This window comes from Pediculus humanus, genomic scaffold, assembly GCF_000006295.1.
Source record: "Pediculus humanus corporis 1103172108309 genomic scaffold, whole genome shotgun sequence".
NCBI lineage: Eukaryota > Metazoa > Arthropoda > Insecta > Psocodea > Pediculidae > Pediculus > Pediculus humanus.
Window position 1 is genome coordinate 444587 of NW_002987878.1, and position 21600 is coordinate 466186.

At 28.8% G+C, this 21600-nt stretch overlaps 4 protein-coding genes across 4 annotated transcripts; 1 reads left to right on the top strand and 3 right to left on the bottom strand.

Annotated features, from left to right (window-relative positions):
- Nucleotides 1-9514: 9514 nt before the first annotated feature.
- Nucleotides 9515-10370, bottom strand: Phum_PHUM580870 (uncharacterized protein; the record flags this gene model as incomplete). Its single annotated transcript, XM_002432291.1, has 3 exons — nucleotides 9515-9574; nucleotides 9672-9780; nucleotides 9934-10370. The coding sequence occupies 3 exons, from the start codon at nucleotides 10368-10370 to the stop codon at nucleotides 9515-9517; spliced, it is 606 nt and encodes a 201-aa protein (XP_002432336.1).
- A 1470-nt stretch (nucleotides 10371-11840) lies between these two features.
- On the top strand, nucleotides 11841-13241 carry Phum_PHUM580880 (mitochondrial 50S ribosomal protein L41, putative; the record flags this gene model as incomplete). Its single annotated transcript, XM_002432292.1, has 5 exons — nucleotides 11841-11955; nucleotides 12040-12198; nucleotides 12271-12601; nucleotides 12739-12897; nucleotides 13013-13241. The coding sequence occupies 5 exons, from the start codon at nucleotides 11841-11843 to the stop codon at nucleotides 13239-13241; spliced, it is 993 nt and encodes a 330-aa protein (XP_002432337.1).
- A 1000-nt stretch (nucleotides 13242-14241) lies between these two features.
- Phum_PHUM580890 (uncharacterized protein) lies at nucleotides 14242-15063 on the bottom strand (the record flags this gene model as incomplete). The annotated part of the gene is made up of 1 exon (XM_002432293.1): nucleotides 14242-15063. One exon carries the CDS (start codon nucleotides 15061-15063, stop codon nucleotides 14242-14244), a length of 822 nt encoding a protein of 273 aa, XP_002432338.1.
- A 2090-nt stretch (nucleotides 15064-17153) lies between these two features.
- Nucleotides 17154-21308, bottom strand: Phum_PHUM580900 (ATP-dependent DNA helicase Q4, putative; the record flags this gene model as incomplete). The annotated part of the gene is made up of 5 exons (XM_002432294.1): nucleotides 17154-17387; nucleotides 17481-19193; nucleotides 19274-19576; nucleotides 19654-21151; nucleotides 21304-21308. 5 exons carry the CDS (start codon nucleotides 21306-21308, stop codon nucleotides 17154-17156), a joined length of 3753 nt encoding a protein of 1250 aa, XP_002432339.1.
- Nucleotides 21309-21600: the final 292 nt, after the last annotated feature.

The window sequence follows — 21600 nt, forward strand, 5'->3', positions numbered from 1 at the left end:
ATCGATACTCGACCAAATAACTCCTCTCTCTCAAAGATGGCAGCCAAAAAAAAAAGACAACTCAAACGAAATATTATATCGAAAGAATTAATAATAATAAGAAAACAAAAAAAAAATAGTTCTTTAAATTTCACGCCTCCTTGTCCTCCCGTCTCCTATCCCCTTCCTTCCCTCCCCTCTCCCCAATAAAAACCTGACACGAAGATATTAATGATTGAACAAGGTCGTTCACTGTTTACGTCAACGTGACTCTTGTGCAATATCCCGGGGGGCATAACACAACCAAAAGTTCTAAAAGAAGAGAAAACATCAAAAGTTTAAAACAACTACAAAAAACGAGAAAAAGGGGGGAAAATTGTCGCGTTTCATCAAATCGACCCGAGGGAACCCTTCGGAAAGGGGTAGAGATTTTCCGACTTATGGGAAATTCAACACGTGAGGAGAAAAGGGCACGTTGGAGAAATTTTCCTACCCTCGTTTCCAAAGTGATATTGTTTGATCGGTGAATGAAAACTTTCGTAAACAAAAAAAATTCGGCCTTCGAATTCCGCGGCGTAAAACAAAAACTAACAAATAAACCTGATGGTAGGAAATATTTTAAATGTTACGTCATCACGTGCCTGATTCTCTCGTTTTTCCCGTACCGTAAATATAATTTTCCGTAAAAAAAAAAAAAAAAAAAAAGCAATTAATGCAAATGAATTCCCCGCTCGTTTATTCATCCTTGCGCGGCCATCTTGTTTTTTCCTTCTCGTCCTTAGAGAGACCCCAAGACGTACCTTGTGTACGAGGAGGAGTCCTTCCTTTTTCACCTTTCGAATTCTATTCCGTTTTTCGCGTACCTACTCTACCACTCCTCCTCGTTTTTTTTTTCTTTCTGCAAAAGTGGAACCAGACAACGAACGACCGAGTGAGTGAGTGAATGTGCGGATTTTTTATTTTTACGCAAGAGAATTTCGTAAAACTTTTTTTTTTTTTCGTTTTCGAATCACGTGTTGTAAAAAAAAAGTAAAAACCGATGATGAATCGAACGTACACCCGAATTCGTACCTGCACGAAACGTGTAGTAATGACGATAATAATAATAATAATAATAATAACAAATTGTCAACTCGTGCAAAATTTATTATTGTAAAAAAAAGAGTCTCATGTCCGATTGTGTGCATGCATTCCATCGCAATCTATAAATGTAGAGAGAAAGTGGGACAGAAGAGGCGTAGTAATTTTTACACAGTGCCAAGGACGTACCTGAGGAAATTTTTTTCTCTCTCTCTCTCACTCACTCACTCACTCACTACTTACGAATTGCTTCACGTTTATTTTTTTTTAAATAACGATAATGATAATAGTAAAAATAATAATAATGACGATAAAGAGTAGTAATGTTAGACGCAACCGACCGAGTTCAACAACTTTTTCATCAATTTTTCCTTAAAATAGCAAAAAAAAATTCGACAAAACGAGTTTTTTTTAAATCTCTATGGAAATTATATTAATAATAATAATAATAATAATAATAATAATAATAATAATAATGATAATAATGATAATATTAATTAAACTCGAATCGTTTCGACTTTCGATAATTACATTATAACTTTAGATAATAATAATATTGTTTTATACAACCAAATCCCGTCCGTTCGGAGTATATACCTTAAAAAATTCAAACCTGATTTATATTATACCCGCGTGCGTGTGCGTGTGCGCGTGCGCGTGTACGTGCGCGTGTTTTATAACCAATTTATAAAATTTCTCGTTTTTTTTTTTTTTTTTTTAATGCTAAACGTTTCGGTGTTGTTGTTGATGTTGTTGTTTTTCTCTTTATCATTATTATCATTACTATTATTATCATTATTATTACTATTATTATTATTATTACGTTGGCATCGTTAAAATACGCATTAGCACGCGCGCATTACGCAATCGTTATTATTATTGTTATTTTTTTTTCTCTCCTTCTCTCTCTCTCGAACTTACAACGAGTTGATTACAAAGCAAATGCTACAGAAAGAGAAAGAAAGAAGATAGATAGATAGATAGATAGAGAGAGAGAGAGAGAGAAAGAACGAAAATGGCAATCAAATCGTCCAACACCGTGGCGGAAGACTAAATAAAATATTCAAAGGTGTAAAATTAAAAAATTAAAAAAAATCATCGACCAAATTGTTACGTAATTAATTATTATCACTTCGCAAACTGCAAAAATTTGTTATCGTTATCTAATATTATTATTATTATTATTATCATCATCATTATTATTTAAACTAGCAAAATAATTAATACGTTGAAAAATCAAAACCTAATTCGAAAAAATTCATACAATTTTTTTGTTTCTTCTGCTTTAAAAATTTAAATTTCAAGTACGCGAATAACGAAAATAATGATGATGATGGAAACGAGGAAATTCGGGGGGAGAGGGGCGGGGGGCGGGAAAAACATGAAAAAATTTCCTATCGATTAAATACGTAACCGAAAAACAAATTCAAACGTGGAAATAGAAACGATAAAAAATTTAATTATTCCGATATATCGTTTTAAAAAAAAATTCAAAAGGACAAACGCATCACGATAATCTGTGCTCCGAAAATCTCGTTCCTGAAATTTCCCCCCCCTCTTTCGATCCCCTAAAAAATAATAATAATAGAAACCAGAACCAAACCTAAGAAATCCAGGTGCGGGTTACACCTTCGAAAAAAAAAAGATCTTTTTTAAAATAATATGAGGGAGAACATCAAATATTTCCTGCCATCATAATCCATGTGTGTCACATCTCATTCTTCTCCCTTCAAAAACCGTCTCGCAAAATAAAATCGTGAGAAAATTTTTTCCCCTACCCCCTCTCCTTCTCAATCTCCTGACATTTTCCAATTGATAAAATCATTCACTCGCAATTATTCATTTTCACGTCTTAAAAAAAAAAAAAAAACGAATATAACACGCAATTCAACTTCCGCTTTTTCTCTCTCTCTCTCTCTCTCTCTCGCACGCCTTAAAAAAAAAAAAATTAAATTATAAGCGAATACAAACATCAGAGATTAATTTAACTTCAGGTACGACGACAATGACGTCATTTCCTTTATTAAACGTTGCATATATACGTAACGCGAAAATTCCATTAGCGGTTCAAAGCGTTTTCAAAATTGGACACGATAAACGACGTCTTTAACATTAATAATAATAATAATAATAATAATACGATTAAATTTATTATTATTATTATTATTATTATTATTATTTTTAGGTTGGCAACCTGAGGTTACGCTACCGTTTAAGTATTTCAAGTAAAAATATTATATTATTTCGTCATCGTCTACGTTTCCATTTTTTTTTTTTTTTTTTTCAAGAAAATTTAAATACGATTTACACGATTGTAATAAAAACAAAATGGCGGATGAAAACGACTTGAAACAAACAATTAAATATTGTTAAATTTTCAAACAAACGACAATGATAATAATGATTATTATTATTATTATTTTGATTTTTTTTTTTTTTTAAATTTAAAATTTTAATTTTCAAACTTAGCTGCCTGGAAATGATTTTGAATTCGTTTGGAATTTTTAAGCGAAAAAACAAGACAACCTCGCGCGTGCCAAAAAAAAAAAAATGGCCGCCAGGTTAAATAAGGAGCAAAAATTTTTCATTTTCGAAAAAAAAATGTCAGGTCGACCGGAAATCCATGGCCGATTTTTAAATAAAAACTTGAAAATCACACACACTTGAAAAAAAAAGTTCATTCCAGCCATATTTCATTTCATGAAAAAAAATTCCAACGGGTTTTTTTTCTTATTTATTTATTTCAATAAAAAAAATAAAAAAAAAACGTCGACGTTTTAAAATTGGCGACAAACTAAAACCTATTTATTATTATTATTATTATTATTATTATTATTATTATTATTATTATTAATTTCGATATGGAATGACGCGACCTTAAACCAAAGTATTATTTATTTTCATTCCTTCCTCGACGTCTTCATTAATTACCCGCATCGTGCGCAATCGAATCAAGGACGTTTGACACCACGACCGACGGAAAACAAACAAACAAACGAACGAAGAAATGAACAAACAAGAATAAAACCGTGATAAATTTTTTTATTATTATTCTTTAAACGAACCGTCAAAGTGACAGCAGAAAAAAAAATTTGAAAAATTTTCCGGGTTTACAATCGTTTTTTCCTTTTCTTTTTTTTTTTTAACAAACAAACGATTACAAACGAAAAAAAAGCAACAAACAACAAAAGAATGGAATTTCGAGAAAACTGACAAACTATAAAATATATTTTAAAAAATTTTTTCCCTCCCTTCCTTCCACCATTTAAAAAACGAACGGATTCCTTTCTATTGCCACGAGCAAAAGCAATAATTTTTTTTTTCTTAAACTCCATAAAAAAAAAAAAAAATTTTCCAGCTTTTTATTTTACTTCATTCGCCAAAGTTTTTAATTAATTACACGACAATTTTTTTTCTCTCTCTCTCTCTCTACGTACACGTTCGCATTTTCGTAGGGGAAAAAAAAACGATAATTCTCCTCGTTCTTTCCCTCATTCTTTCCAGTTTTTCCAGCGTTCGAATCGTAAATATTCCTCGAATGAAAAATGAACAAACAAACAAACAAACAAACGAACAAACATTTACACCGAAACGAATCCCGGATTGAGAAAAGCAACAACAACAACAAAATAAAATCGGATTTACGCTTCAAAAATTTTAGTATTGTGTTTCCTTGAGAAAAATAATAAAAGAAAATGATAATAATAATAATAATAATAATGATGATGATGATGATGATAATAATAACAGTGTGAGATTACAGGTATTCTGATATGCACACACGATGCCTCTAACAGTCGGCGGAATCGTCGAACCACGTTAAAAAATCTTAATTCGATTGCATAATTTTTTTCTTTTCCTTTTTTTTCCCCTTTCGTTTCCATTTTTTTCCCTTTTGTTTCTATTTCCAAAGTCGAAACAAATCAAAAGGAAAATTCGATATATCGATCGATTTTTCTCCGCATTAATCACGACAGGTGTCGTACAAACGATGGGGAGAACGATGACGACGACGACGTGGTGTCGTTTCGGAAAATGACTTCCATACATGATGACGACGATGTCTAATTACACGACGACACACGCTCGAAATGATTAGCGTTTTTTTTTTTTTTTTTTCCTAAATAAGTCATCATCATCATCGTATCCACCATACTTTTTTCTTCTTCTTTTCATTATCATTATTATCGTCGATATTTTTATTATACGATTGAAAATATTTATTTTCGTTTCTTTCTTTCTTTCTTTCTTTCTATGATGCGACTCGGACTTTGCGTTTACCCAACGCGATAACATTCCGTTACCAGACTATTATCATCATCATTGTTGTTGTTGTTGTTGTTATTATTATTATAAATAATTTCAATAACAATAATAATAATAATAATAATAATAACTTGTTTTCATTTTTAACGTTATCACACATTTAACAGAGAGCAATATCCAAAATTATCGATTATTATCATCATCATCACCATAATAGTAATAGAAATAATAATAATAATAATAATAATAGAAATAATAATAATAATAATAATAATAATAATAATATTAATAATAATAATAACAACGACGATGACGAATGTTTAATTTTTTTTTCTTTTTCCCCTTTTCTCGGATATTTTGGTCACAATTATTATTTTTCAACCATCAAAACCATCTTTTCTCTTTTTCCCTTCTCCCTTCTCCTCCCCTCCCCTCTTGATAATAATAATTTTTTTGGTTTTTTTTTTTTAATAATAATAATAATAATAACAGCCACAATTTATTGTAAAAGAAAAAATTCAAAACCAATCAATCAACCGCAAAGGAATACAATTTTTCTTTTTTTTTTTTTTTCCCCCCCGTTGAAGCAACAAAACTAATTTCCAAATAGGTAAAGTAAAAAATAATGATAATGATAATAATAATAATAATAATAATAATAATAATGGATAGAAAATAATATTTTTTTCTTTTTTTTTAACGAGCCATGGCGAATGGCTAAGGTTAACCAATAACTTGACCGGATTCTTTCTCATTTTAACCATCATCCGCGTCATACCCCCCCCCCCACCTCACCATCCCCCGATTCCTTTTTTTAGTGTGTGAGAGAGAGAGAGAGTACACGAAAACTCAAAAGGCATTTTTTTTTAAAATTTCTCTCTCTTTCAATAAGAAAAACCCGTTTTAAAAAAAAAAAAAAAACCTTACGGTATGTGCGTCATGTCACAACACCTACGCGACAAAGCGAACAAATATTATTATTATTATTATTTCAATTCTACTGCCACGTATTATAAAAAAAAATAAATAACGATGAGCCTAACGACTAACGTTTCTTTCTTTTTCTTTTTTTATTTCCTTTTGTTTCTTTTCTATTTTTTTTTTTTTTGTGTGCGTGATATAAGTTAGAGAGAGAGAGAGAGAGAAAAATAGTTTTTCTTAATTTTTCCGTTATGTAATTCATAACAGTCGAATAAACTTAATAAAAACTTAAAAAACTAAAATTAAAAAAAAAACACGAGTGTCGAGAGAGAGAGAGAGAGAGAGAGATAGAAAATTAAATAATATAAAAATAAAATAAAATAAAACTTTCTTTTTTCCCCTTTTTCACGTTCATTGTTACCGTTCCCGAAAGCCAAAAAAAAAAAAAAAAAAAAAAAAAAAAAAAAAAAAATTAATGAATCTCTTCTCACCGTGACAAAACGTTTTAACCTTATTTTTTTTTTTTTTTTTCTTTACACAAATATATTCACGTCGTGTAAATTAATAAAGATCGAGCTACCATTATCATTATTATCATTATGATTATTATTTATTAATAATTTTATTATTATTATCATTGACCACTTTTGTTCTATTTTTTTTTTATAAAAACAATATTATTACACTTTCACTTCAATCGTCGTCAGTGTTTCCATTTAAGCCTTTTATAAATTTCATTTTATTTTTTCTGAACGTTTGACACCGAATACGAGCACACGCACACGCACACGCACATGCACACGTACCCGAACGCACGTGCACACGTACGTAATAGGCAAATTTTTTTTTTTTCTGTACATATCGTTACGCAAGATTCTTTATTAACCCGTTCCCCTGGAATTTTCATTCCCTGTTTATCGTTAAGAAAAAAAAACGAACGCCTAGATAAGAATCGAACGCATTTTAAACGTTTTTTTTCCAATCAATCGATAAATCGATCGACTCATCATCGAACTAATCGATTTAATTAATTTGATTTATCGAGAGGGCTTAATAATAATAATAATAATAATAATAATAATAATAATAATAAAAATAAAATCCCCGGTTATTCATTTGCCAGTTTCGTAACTTTTCGTTTGTTTGTTTGTTTGTTCTTTCGTTTGTTCGCGTTATTTAATTTTTATTTGTTGTTGTTATTTTCTCGATTCGATAACGTAATAATAATTAATTAATTGTTTTTCATTATAAGTGAAAACAATGAGGAAATTGATTGATAAGACGAACCATGGCCGCGATAAAAGAACTTCTCTTATTATTATTATTATTATTTAAACACGTGATAACTACCAATAATGCTAATCCATCGAAATTTTCAAACGCTCTCCTCGATCGTGCTCGCACACGAGTGCGTGTATGCATATGCCCCCCTTCCCTCCCCTCCCACTCGTGTGTTACAAATAGCTAATTTAAAATATTACGATCAATCAATCAATCATTCTCGGTATTTAAAAAAATATTAATAATAATAATTTCTACGAGTTTTTCTTACGAATTAACTAACTCGCTCACTCACTCACATACCGGTGATGTTATTCGGGCGGTACTCGAGACCATTATTTCCGTTTCCCCCCTACACCCCCCGAACTCATTCGATTATCCCTTATTTTTCAAAAATTCCGCCATTTTTTTTTCAATCTCAACCCGTGAATGAATCGATGGGGAATGCCCAAAGCGGTTGTTGTTGTTGTTGTTGTTCTTATCACTCTTTACGATAACGAGAAACCTTGCAAAACCTTAACACAACAACTAACTACGGGTTCCCATAATTTTCCCGAAAAAAAAAAAAAAACCACGTGACCTTCTCTCGACTTCGAAGGATGTGACTAAGCACGGGGAGAGACTCTTCTCGTTAAATAATACAACGATTCGAAAAATAGAAAAAGTTGTTATCACGAACAAAAGCGTTACTTGTTATCAGTAATTAATGCGTTTAAAAACCCGAAAAAAAAATTTAAAATTCGTGTAAATCATTTAAGAAATGGCTTCTTTTCACATTTTTTTTTTTTTCACAGCCATTGTAAAATTTCCAGGGTAAAATAAATAAATAAATATATATATATATATATATATAATTAAAAAAAAAAAAAAACTAGACGTCGTAAATTCATTAAAACCCAAATTCATTTCATTATTATCATTATCATCATTATTATTATTAACACTACCATTATTCTTTCATTTCTTAATGAAATCGTTTCACAAATAAATTATACATTTTAAATTTGACTTTAATAAAACATGGTTCTTTTTTTTTTTTTTTTTTTTTTTTTAAAAAAAATCGGTCGCTACGAAAAAATTTAAATAAAATAAAAAATGAGAAAAAAAAAAAACTTTCTAAGTTCACTGCCATTCGTGGCATTCGCACGATTATTATTATTATTAATATTATTATTATTTTTTCTTTTCCGATTCGAAAACCATTCATAAAAAAAAAAAAAAAAAAATTTTAAACTTCAATTAGCCTAAACCGTATTTTTTTTTTCTTTCTTTCTTTATTCTTTTTCCCCCTCTCCCCCCCCTCCTCTCTTCTAACTAAAATCCTCGATAACCTTTCTCATGGTAATTAAATACGAGAAAAAAAAGAGTAATAATGATGATGATAATAATAGTAGTAGTTGTAACAACAACAACAACAACAACAACAATAACGATTCGTTCGACTTAACAATGTCGGATTAAAATGTACGAGGGAGATAATAATGATGATAATAATGATTAATAATAATAATAATAATAAAAGCAAAAACATCCCGATTCTCATTATAATAATGTTGTGTGAGTTCCTCATTTGAAATTTTTTTTTTTTTTTTTTTGGTCAATTTTTTTCTTATTCAAATTTTCTCTCTCTCTCTCTCTCTCTTTTTATTCTAATCGAATGTAAAATGTAAAGAATAGAAAATTATTAACAACTTTTCTCGTTTTTTGATAAAAAAAAAAAAAAAATGAAAACTTTAAAGGTAATTCCGGAAAAGACCTTGACCGGTAGGCGTGAGAATTAATTTTTTTTTTTTTTTTTTTTAAATCAGGCACAAGCGAAAACAATAAAGAAGAAAATGGCAGAATAAGTGATGATGATATCAAAAAAAAATTATTATTATCATTTCGACAACCGTAAAAACATTTTTTCCTTAATAATAAAAAAAAAAAAATATTTATGAAGTCTTACGTCATTGGTCAATGTGCAACGAAATAACCGTTAAAAAAACTACAAAATTTTTTTATAACCGACCGCGACAACCCTTTCCCTTTTGTGGGCAAAATGTTTCTTTTTCAAATTTTGGAAAAAAAAAAAAATTTCCACCATTACCAACCGTTAAAAAATAATCATCACCTTAATAAATTAGAAAAAATTGATCAATTACCTTTATTTCGTGGTATTTTTCCTCCAGGTAATAAGCTATATTTCTCGCTTCTTCATATTTCAAAGACAATCTTAAATATTTGTCATAGTGACTTTTGAACAGGACAAACCTAAACCGAGAACAAAAAAAAAAAAACCTTGAAAACAAAGGTACAAACAACCAGTCACTTGTAATATGGTTTTTAAATTGCTCGACAACATGATTATTTTAAAAAGTTTCCATTATGAAAAAAGGTTTAATAATAGATCAATCGATTGATTACCTGTAAAAATCATTTTCAGATATCATGTCTCTTATGCTATCTTCCGGATCGACATTGTCATACAGTCCGACATGTCTTGATGACACAGATGTGGAATTATGAACTTTTGAACTATGCACTGTTACATTTTGAGCTTTTATATTATTCACATCTGGTTCACTGTCACTAAAATATGTACTTTTCGGTCTGTTTCCGCCAGACATTATGCATCTTCCTCCTTCGAATGGAAGATTCGGAGATAATGGTCTCGGTTGAATTTCCTCAGATGGACTTTCAATCGGACTGCTTTGCAACACTAAATCATCACTTTTGCTATGTTTTAATTCAGTGTTGAGTATGTTTGGCTCTGTTGGTCTGTACCTTCTGCAATTTTCAAGAGATAAAACATTTGCAGCACCATGGAAGCTCTCTCCATGAGTCGAGAGTAGATCTGTCATCTTTTAATATCTTATTCCATATATGTATGTTTAATTAATTATCTATCTGTCAAACAAAAATATTTTTTGTCACTCTTTGATTTTCGATTAAACAAAAAAATAAATTAATTACAAGAACAAATTCAAAAAATGAAGAAATTATTTATTCATTTGAGTTATGGCACTGGAGTGGTATATAAAAAAAAAAATTTTTTTTTTAAACTTCTCATGAGAATTTAACATTATTTAATTATTGATCTATTATTAATAACTATTCTAAAAACTAAAATCTAATAAATGGCTACTTTAATAAATATATTAAACTAATTTGGAATCGTTATGGAAAATTTTTTTCAAAGCATAAAATGAAAATAAAATAAATCTTTGAGAGAAAGAAAGTAACTTCCATGTAAAAAAAAGAAAATTTTTTAAAGTGCTTAAAGTTTTCTTTTCATTTTAAAATGCATTACGTTAAAAAGAAAATTAATAACTAAAGTAAAAAATTATTATAATACGGTAATCGCATAAAGCTGACTCCATTTGACGAAATGGAAGAAATGGAAAAAAATGGAAAAAATCTAAAAAATTTTTTTTTATAAATCGATCGTTTAACTTTAAATTAAATTATAATTTATAAATTTTAATACCTCGTTAATATAATAAAATCTAACGTGTAAAATATAATAATAATTTAATTTGTGCACTAAAACTATTAAATATTACAAATAAAACTACCATCAACAATATATTATTTAATAATTATTTAATTTACAAAAAAAAAAATCTGACATTAACATTTATAAGCATTCACCTTCGCGGTTACTTGTCAATTGACGCGAAAGCCAACTTTGAACAAATAATGCAAACATAAAAATTAAAAATCGGAAGTGCCAACTTAATATTTATTTCTCTCATTTCCTTTCTAAATTTTTTTTTTTTTAATTTTTAAAATATATCTAAAATTTTGTCACGATTTTTTTTTTTTTTTGTTTAAATTCACTTTTAAAACCATTATTTGTTATTTATTAAGTTCTTGCTTGACAATAAATTTATTTCATTAAAATATATATATATTATTTTTAATATCACTGCCTTCTTGATTAAAAAAAGTTTTTTTTTTTAAAATTTACTTGTATAAAAACGCATGAAAATAAACAAGTTTTTTTTTTTAAAACTGATTTATTTTTAATTAAAACGAATGATTTTGCAAATATGACTTATTACTTATTGTAATAAATTTTTACATAATTAAAATGACTTTTTATATTTCAAATACGTTTCGGTTTTTAATATCTCAGTAAAATTTTTTTATCTATTAAGGGAAAGGTATAGAAAACGAGTGTGATTTTACTTTTATCAGAATAAAATAATACTTTTTTTTTGCAAATACTCAACGTTCATATATGAATAGTTATTTATTTGATGATTTAATACTATTAAAAGAATTTACAGTTAAAAGTTAGCAAGATCTTCTTTATTTATAATTCAAAAATGAATTTTGTCAAGTTTCTTAAACCGAATTTAACATTACCTCTCATAAGTTCAGTTAGGAATATTAATTATAAATTTCCCATGCCTACAAAAAATTTAAAAGAACAGCTAGAAGGTATAGACTGTTATTTGATTATATACTTACTATTACGATTTAAACAATCTTTTATTACGAATTGAATTTTTTTTTTCGTTGTAGAAAAAAAAGTTTTTAATCCATTGTTGGATTTTAAAGTTGACATAAGTTTACCTCCCCCTCCTCCAAATGTTTCAAAAAAAGAGAAAAAAGAAAGAATAATGTATTTAAAAAAAAGAAAAAGTGATGAAATATTAGAAGCTAAAGCTAACAAGCTGGAGAGTAAGTATTGAAGAAGAAAGAGTTATAAATTTAATTTATTAAAAGTTTCTAATCAATTTAATTAAATTTTAGTCGATTTCGATTTGGATGAAGTGAGAGCAGATTGGTTAAAAGACGATGGACCAGAACACATCAAAAGACTAGCAGAACATTTTCAAATATTCGATCATCTTTTCGGTGATGCTTATTTCACACCTTATGTTATAATGGATATTTTTCATCCACAAAAAAATGAAGAATTAGTCGCACCAGTTTATTGGGGTAATATTGTGAAACCTGATGAAGCATTCATAAAACCTCAAGTTAAATTTAAATCTGATCCGAATGAATTATGGACTTTGAGTCTGGTTTGTCCTGATGGACATCTTACAATTCAAAATGGAGAATATATTCATTGGCTTGTGTGAGTATAATCATATTTTTTTCTTTTACGTATGCAATACTATATTTTACATAATTTTCCTTTTATTTAAATAATAATTTTAAAGTTAAACATTACAATTATTCTTTAAAGTAACTTCTAATATCCTTTTTTTTTAGAGGAAATATTCCAGGTGGGGAAGTGGGTAAAGGTGAAGAAATATGGGATTATTTACCACCATTTCCTCCGAGAGGAGTGGGATATTTAAGATATATATTTGTATTATATAAACAAGAGAAAAAAATTGATTTTTCTTCTTTAAAAAATAAATTGCCCAGGTATAAAAAAAATTTCAATTAAAAAATTATTTAATAAATATATAAATTTTTTTTCTTTTGAATTCCGACAGACAATAAATAAAATTTTTTTTTTTTTTTTTTTTTTTTTTTTCAGGTTAGAATTAAGCGATAGAAATTTTAATACATTAAATTTTTATAAAGAAAGACAAGATGAACTCACTCCTGCTGGTTTATCATTTTTTCAATCTGATTGGGATAAAACGAGTAGAAAAGTTTTTCATGAAATATTAAATATGGAAGAACCCATATTCGAATATGATCATGTTCCAAAGCCATTGAAAAAACAAAAACCTTTTCCTAACAAGGAACCTTTCAATTTGTAAGTATTCTTTTTTTTTTTATATTTTGTTTTCGTAACTGACCGAAAAAAGTATTTATTATTATTATTAATATTGCCATACCCTACAAATTTTCAAGTACAAATAACAATCATTTGCATTATAATAATGCTAATGAATTGAACTATTGCTTCTTTTTTTTTTTTTTTTTTTTTTTAAATGAAAATGACATCGATATCTAAATTTAACCTACATTTAAATATCAACGATTTAATGCTTTTTAAAAATCGATTTAAAAATTAATGAATGATTAAATGGTTTGGTTATTATCGGAAAAAAATTTTGACATTTTGCATAATTAACTATATTAAGGCACCATAAAATATTAAATAACATTAAAATTTTTTGCAATGTTGTAAATAATAGTTATTTTATGAAGCATGATGATGTTTGAAAAACATTTTCATTGTTATTGTAATTATACATTGAAATTTTCGTAATTGTCGAGTCCATATATGATATAAAGTAAAGGCTAGGTGTAAAAACATAAAAAATGAATTTTATTTTTCTTATTATGGTTAATATTTACTAAATAATGGTTTCTTTTTTTTGGTTTGAGCATCATTTTGATCAAGGAAATTTTAACATTACTTTGAAATCCATATTTGACATATTTTTATGCCCTTGTTATTCATATAGTTTATGTTGATGTTTCACTGAATGTAAACGATATCCTTCTTTTTTGAAGGGGGGAGGGGTAAGGGTTTAAAAAAAAACACTTTTTTTTTTTTTGATATATTTACCATTTATTTTTTTCTTATAATGGTTGTAGTGAAATTTAATTCTTCATTAATTAGTATTAATTTGTTTTTAACATAAACCTTTTTCGGTAGATACATGCGACAATGATTTCAGATTAAAAAAAAAAATTTGTCGATTTCTTTTTTACTGTTTAATTCACAACTTGGAGTTCATTAAATATTTACTGAAGTATATTTCCCGAAAGAAAAAAAAAAAAAAAAAATTTATTTACAAATTTAAAATATTAATTTTCATCCCTTTTTATATTATCTGCTATCCTTAGTAAATCTTCAAATTCGCTTTCTATTCTATCTGTAATTTTTTTAACTCTACTCATTTCATCGGAAGTTATTTTAACATAATTATGAAATGTGATTTCCGTGAATGCATCAGATATCTCGTAACCTTTAGCAGAAAGTTTATTACTAGATGCTTGTAATTTTTCCGGCAAACATTCGAATACTATTGTATTTTCACCACACTCCACGACTTCTTCAATGTTTGTTTCTATGGCATCCTCGACTGCTCTCGAGTAAAAGTCTTCAGATCCATTCGATTTACTTATTATGATTCCCTTTTCGTTATAATGATCCGACCCTCTTTTTTCATTTCTCAAACCTAGTCTTTTACAAAATGTATTCAATTTAGACACGGCGACAAGAGGATTAGCGGTTCGCACTTCGAAACCGATTTGAAGTCCGTCCAACGATGAATATATTAACCAATAGGGTTTTTCCGCCAAACTATCTTTCGCTTTTTTAATAGCTCCCTGAATGGTCGCATTGGGCATGTTTGCTTGTTTTGCTTCGGCTAGAGCAGCTTTGAGTTTAGAATTCGTTTCGGGATTTTCTCCCTCTTTGGCCGCCAACGATATCTTATACGATAATTTATTAAACAAAGATGCTCTCGCTTGATCTTTAGCCATTTTCACGTGTTTTATGTTCGACCATTTACTATGACCGGCCCATCTTTTCGAAATTTGATTGACGACATCGAAATTACACCGAGATTGAACGACGACATTTGTAAAAAAAACACTCGAAACTCTTAAAAACGACGAAAACATTGCGTCATGAACGTAAAGTATATATATATATATATATCAAAGTTAAAGTGTAAATAATGTATGTGTGTGTGTATATATCACGAGCAGACGACGATATCGCGTATCGTCTGCTTGAAAAGATAATATAAAAAAGCGCGGGTTTTTGTAAAATAAACCCGGGTTTGAATTTGTTTAATTTTTTTAAAAGGCGGTGACTGACTTTTCGTTGTCGTTACATTATTTAATCGTTTTATTTAATTTAATTTAATTTTTTTTTAAGGTATTTAGACAGGTACAGAGATCCTCAGGATTTAAATAGAGAATATTTAATGAAAAAATTAAAAGAAATAAATCCGTTCGAACCGGGTAAAAAACCGTTTCCATATCCGAAAGCAATAACGTGTAATTACAAAGGAATGCCATCATGGCTGAAAACGAAAGAAAAAAGATACAGAGGAGGAGTTGGTCGAATACAGAATATGAATCCAGACGAATACGAATAAAACTAAAAATTTTGTCAAATTTATATATATATATATATAAGAATTAATCATAAATATTTCGTCGCTTGTTTGTCACACGCCCGCACACACACACACACAAACAACCAAATCTTGTAACGGAAAAAGCAGCCGCCATATTTAAATATTTTAAGTTAGATTAAATGAAAAATTTTATAATAATAAATTTGTTTTTTATTAATGACCTTGAAAAAAAAAAACGTATTCGTGTCGTCTTCTTCTTTAATAACAAAAAAAAAAAATTTAAATTTAAATTTAAATTTATCCGGGTTAATTTAACAAGTCATTGTATGAGTAATGAAGGTTTTAAAAAAAAAAAATTTTTTTTTTTTTTGATTTTAACATTTATTTAAATTTTACAAAACATTTATATCAAGAAAGTGTTTGTTTGTGTTTGTGTTTGTTTAAAAAATAAGAAGAAAATTAAATAGTTTAGTTTTAGTTTTAAAAAAAATAAAAAAGTTGTTGATGTAAAAGAAATTTGTGGAAAATTTTTACAAGAAAAAAAAAAGCAGGAAATGAAAGTTTTTTTGGCTTTTTATTTGTTATTATTAAATTAAATTATTATTATTATCATCTCGAAAAAGGTATGAATTTAAATAATAATAAAAAAGAAAATTTTCAATTGGATGATGAAACAGGTGAAAAAAAATTAATTAATAATAATGATAATGTAAATAATACAAATGCAGAAACTGGTGAACCAGAATTAACAAATAAAATAATAATAATAAAAAAAAAAAAATTTCAAATACCTATTAATTATTTACAAGAACAAACTCACGATAATAATAATAATTATAATAATAAAATAAATAAAAATCGATATAGGAAAAAATTAATTTGCTGGGATAACACAGGAATAAATTCGATTTCTAATAAAATTAAAATAAAATATTTACAAAAAACAAAAAAATATTTTTTATATAAAGAAAATGTAAAACCATTTGTTTTTTTCATACCCTCATTATTTATGTTTCCAACTTGGACATCCATTATTTGTCTCATTTGGGAATCATTAATGCATATTTGGTCGCATAAGAGGTGAGTACTTATAAATCCGCCATCTTTAATTTCTTTAACAATGTATTTCATTTATGTTTTTTTTTTTTTTTTACAGAAATAAAAAAAGAAAAAATAATTATTTCGAATATAGATCTCCGCTTCATTTATTATCATCGCAATTTTGCATACATTGTCGTTTGAGAAAATGGAAAGAAAAAATAACGGAAATACATAAGAAAAGAACACTTAAAAGGAAATTTATCAAAATGCGTTCGAATAATAATAATAATAAAAAAAAAAATTTTTAATAATAATAATAATAATAATAAATTTAAATTCTTCTTTATTTAAAATTAATTAATTAATTATTTATCCGGAAGTTATGTGACGTATAACTAATTTTTCTTTTGACACGTCATTAATATTACACGTCACGAATACATCGATACGTAGATTTAAATTTAAAAAAAAAAAAAAAAAACAAATAAATTAATTAAATATTATACAATGTCACGTGATAAAATCATTATTATCAGCGTGATGATGATGATGATGATGATGGAGTGATAATTATTATTATTATTATTATAATTTCCAGAGAAGTATTTCGCGTTTCGCGATCGTCAATAACTCGTTGAAATCTTTATCCAAATGTTTTCTCCAATATTTACAATTGTACCACGTGGATGCCAAATAATTTGGACTTTGTATACCGTGAAATATTCTTGCTACGGCACGTGCATTGAACGTGTTATCACGATACGTGTTCAGTAAAGTTCTCACGTCATTCGCGACGATTTCTTCGTCGAATTTTTCGATCTGGAAAAATAAAAAAAAGGAAAAAAAAAAAATGATAAGTTACAGGTTAACCTTTTTCTCCTCCTCCTCCTTCAAACTATACCTAAATCATACCTGAAAATTTTTCAACGGTATTTCTTCGCTTATTTTTTCCGTTTCGAAATAACGTCTTATTTCGTTTTTCAATTCTTTGCTTTTTTCAATCGTCGTCGTCGTCGTCGTCGTACCTGCTCCTCCTCCTACTCCACCAACATTTAAAACTTGTTCGAAATTTCCATGAGAATAATATTCTAGTACGTTGTAAATAAGGTTCAAACACTCCGTGGATCTTTTCTCTTGATTTTCTACTCTTTTCACGAGACATTCTAAACTTTCGTCGAGTTCCGACGGACTCATGTCTCCCCTCGTCAAAACTCTAAAACCCAAATCGGAAAATTCTACGGATATCCCGGTTTTTTTCCACGTTCCCCTATCGTCCGTTTCCCATTCGAGATTTTTCAATTGACTTTTGACTATCGAACTTTTCCATCCGATACCGTTCGATACGTCGATGACGTTAAAATCCAAATAATTACATTTTTTTCTTTTCGTTTGGTTTTCGTCGAGTGCGAACGCGTATGCCAGTGGGGGACACTTGAACGCCGACGTTCTTATCTTGTTCAAACCGTTGTAACTTTTTATTTTACAATTTAAATACGCGGGCGGTAAAACCTTAACGAATTTCCTATCGTCCAATTCTAGATAGCATAATAGAGTGAGTATGTTTTCTTCCGGCGTGTCCAATGCTTGAACCGTTTTTTTCATATCGAAACCGCTTTCGTGCGTGGTGCATCCATTTTGATTTTTCACGTTCGGACAATCGCACTTAACGAAAACTCTTTCCAATAATTTTCGCAGTACGTGACGTTCGATGGTATTCGAATTTATGTGTCGTTTCAATTCGTTAACATCTTTTCCGTTCGGGTCTAGAAATAGATGACAGTGAGCAAACATCCCGTCTCTTCCCGCTCTCCCGACTTCTTGCACGTAACTTTCGAAATCTCTAGGCATGTTGTAATGAATGACGGATCGTATGTCTTTTTTATTTATACCCATACCGAAAGCCACGGTCGCGACGACTATTCGAACGTTTCCATTCATGAATGCTTTTTGTACTTGTTTCCGTCGTGGTCCCGCCATTCCCGCGTGATACGATTCCGCCGTCCACGATAATTTCCTGTTTTTTTTCTTATGAGTTTCGTTACAATCGAAAAAATTTTGCATAACCGTTCGTATGTAGGTCGCGAGGCGTTCGCAATCATCTCTCCTCGTGCAATAAATCAATATAGAATTGAAATCTTGAAATTTTTCACTCGTCAATAATTTAATTAAAGCTTCGTCTTTATCATCGTCTACGGACACGGATAATAATATGTTGTCAGGTATGGGAATGTCTTTGATCACACCTTTTTCCGATTCTATTTTAAGTTCCCTCGTTATGCTTCGTATCGTCGATACGGTTGCCGTCGCCGTGAGTCCTAAAACGGTCGCGATGCCGAATTTTTCCCTCAAAACTTTGTTGACCATCAAATAAGACGGCCTGAAATTATGCGACCACTGGGATATGCAATGAACTTCGTCTATGCAAGCAAAAGCGATGGGGGGCAATTGTTTCAATATGCTTCCGAAACCTTTCGATGAATCTCCGGACACGATGGCTTCGGGTGACACGAGAAGAGCGTGCAATTTACCATTTTTAGTATTTTCCAAAACGTTTTCACGTTGTCTATCAGTTAAACCCGTGTGCAAACATCCGATTTTAAAAAACGAACATGATGATCCGGAAACCTAGACGGGGGAGAGGGAGAAAAAGTAATTAGAAAACTTTAACGGAGATAAGAAAAACTAAATGGAATGACATAGTTTACCTGATCTTCCATGAGAGACACTAATGGAGATATGACAAGAGTTATGCATTTGCTACGTTTAGCATAAAGATAAGCAGGAAGTTGATAACAGAGACTTTTACCCCCTCCTGTCGATATTATTAATAATGTCGAAAGACCGCTAAGCATTCTCATTATTGTTTCTTCTTGTCCGGGACGGAAATAGGTATGACCGAATTTTTCCAAAGCTTCGTACACTTCGGGAGGAGTTTCTATGACGTCACCATTTTCCTTTAACTCATACAAAGGCTCCACTTTACCAAAGTTGATGATTTCTTCCGACGGCTGAAAATAAACATGTTATATATGTATTTTAACATTAATGATAATAATAATAAATGCTTTGGGGTATGTTTTATTACCTCTTGAAGGTTAAAAATATTTTTATGATTAAATTGATATTGTTTTCCCTTTTCTTCTGCCAATGCTCGAGCTTCTTCCAATGTGGGCAAATGAACGTCGCAATCATTCTCAAACTCATCGTCAACATCTAATAATTTATCTTCTTTATTTTTTTTACAATTTCTGCTAAAATGTCCTTTTTCCCCACACGTGAAACATTCCAATATTCCACCGCTTTCTCTTTCGCTATTCAATGCCTTTTTATCTTTTTTCCATTTTTGTTTTTTATATTTTGAAAAGTTAAATTTTTTTTTACCTCTGGCATATGTTTTCTTTTCTAAATTTAATTTAACATAATTATCGTTTAAAGTTCCACATTGTATTTTCCTTTCTAAGATTTTCATTTTTGCATTTTCCTCATTGTTGTACGATGAGGATTTTAAAGTGGTTTCAGACGACGCGTCCATTTTGAATTTTTTCGTAACGTGTGTCGTCGCGGAATTCAACAAATGATGAAATGAAAAATTTCCCATTTTGTCATTATGAGATTTTTCTTGACTAGAATTTTCATCTTGAAGTACCTGAGATTTTCTTTTTTGACTTAAACTTATAATATTATTATCTTCTTTATTTAATTCATTATCACTACCACAAATGACGTCATCATCATCGTCATCGTTATTGTCTGAAAATAAACTTTTTTCATTATTTAATTTGACTTCTTCTGATGCAATCGAATCGAAACCTGAATCTGAATTTCTTTGAGGTTTTATATTATCATCAAAATTGGTACAACGTTCAACCCAATCTTCTTGAAATGTTGAAAGTTGTCTCGATGTCATGTCTTGTAAAAAATTAAATTTTTGTACATTAGGAGTTGTTTTCCCATCAATGAATGAACATCGTTCAATTAGTGAACCTGATGAAGGTAACACAGAGGATGTTAACAGTGGTGATATTGACATTGATGAAGATGATAATGAAGATGTCGATATTGATTCTAATCCTGATTCTCTGGAGTCGCATATGCCATCGCTTTTATTATCATTATTTTCTTCAGCACAATTACTACTCAGAGATGATGAGTTTAAATTAGTCGTTTCTAAAGTTGAATTTTCTTGTAAACTACTTGTCGATAATGTTTTATTAAATGATGGCTTTTTTCTCGGATTCCTTTTATTAAATTTTGAACCTTTGAATAATTTTTGAGAGAGAACACTCATCGAATTGCATTTTTCAATTTTAGGCTTCTTATTTTCTTTAGGAACATTTAAATTTTCACCCCATGTTTTAGGATCTATTTTATTAATAGATTCATTTGAATTATTCACATTTTTATCATGAGTGTTCAATTGACAATTGTCTTTTTTACTTTCATTATTCAAATCACATTTTCCATTGTCGGTAGAATTAAAATCACAAATTTGAGTTAAATTATTTAAATTTCCATTTTCTTCGTTTAAAATTTGCGAAGCTAAAAGCTCTGTTTTTATTTTAAAATATTTATTGTAACTTTCTCTAACATAAGCAGGTGATAATTTTATATCCGCCTGAAAATTTAAATAAAACAAAAAGTATTCATATTAATAATAATAATAATTTTTTTTTTAAATACTTTATTTGGAAAAACTTTTGCAAATACAAAGTTTATTGTGCTTTTTCCATAAAACCTCATCATTTATTTTACATAATTGATAAATAATATTAATTTGATAGAAAAATCAAAGAGTGGAGTAGAATAATAATAAAAAAAAATAAAAATTAATAATTAAAAATTTAATGAAAATTTACCCTTGTTGGAAGTCTTTTATTTTTACTTGAAAATTCATCTTCCCATTTTTTAACAACTAATTTACATTTTAAATATTGTTTTTTAACAGATTTATAAATAAAATCGTTCATAATTATTAAAAAGAAATAAAATTAATATCAGCTGGATATACAAAATCACAGCTGTAAAATAAAAT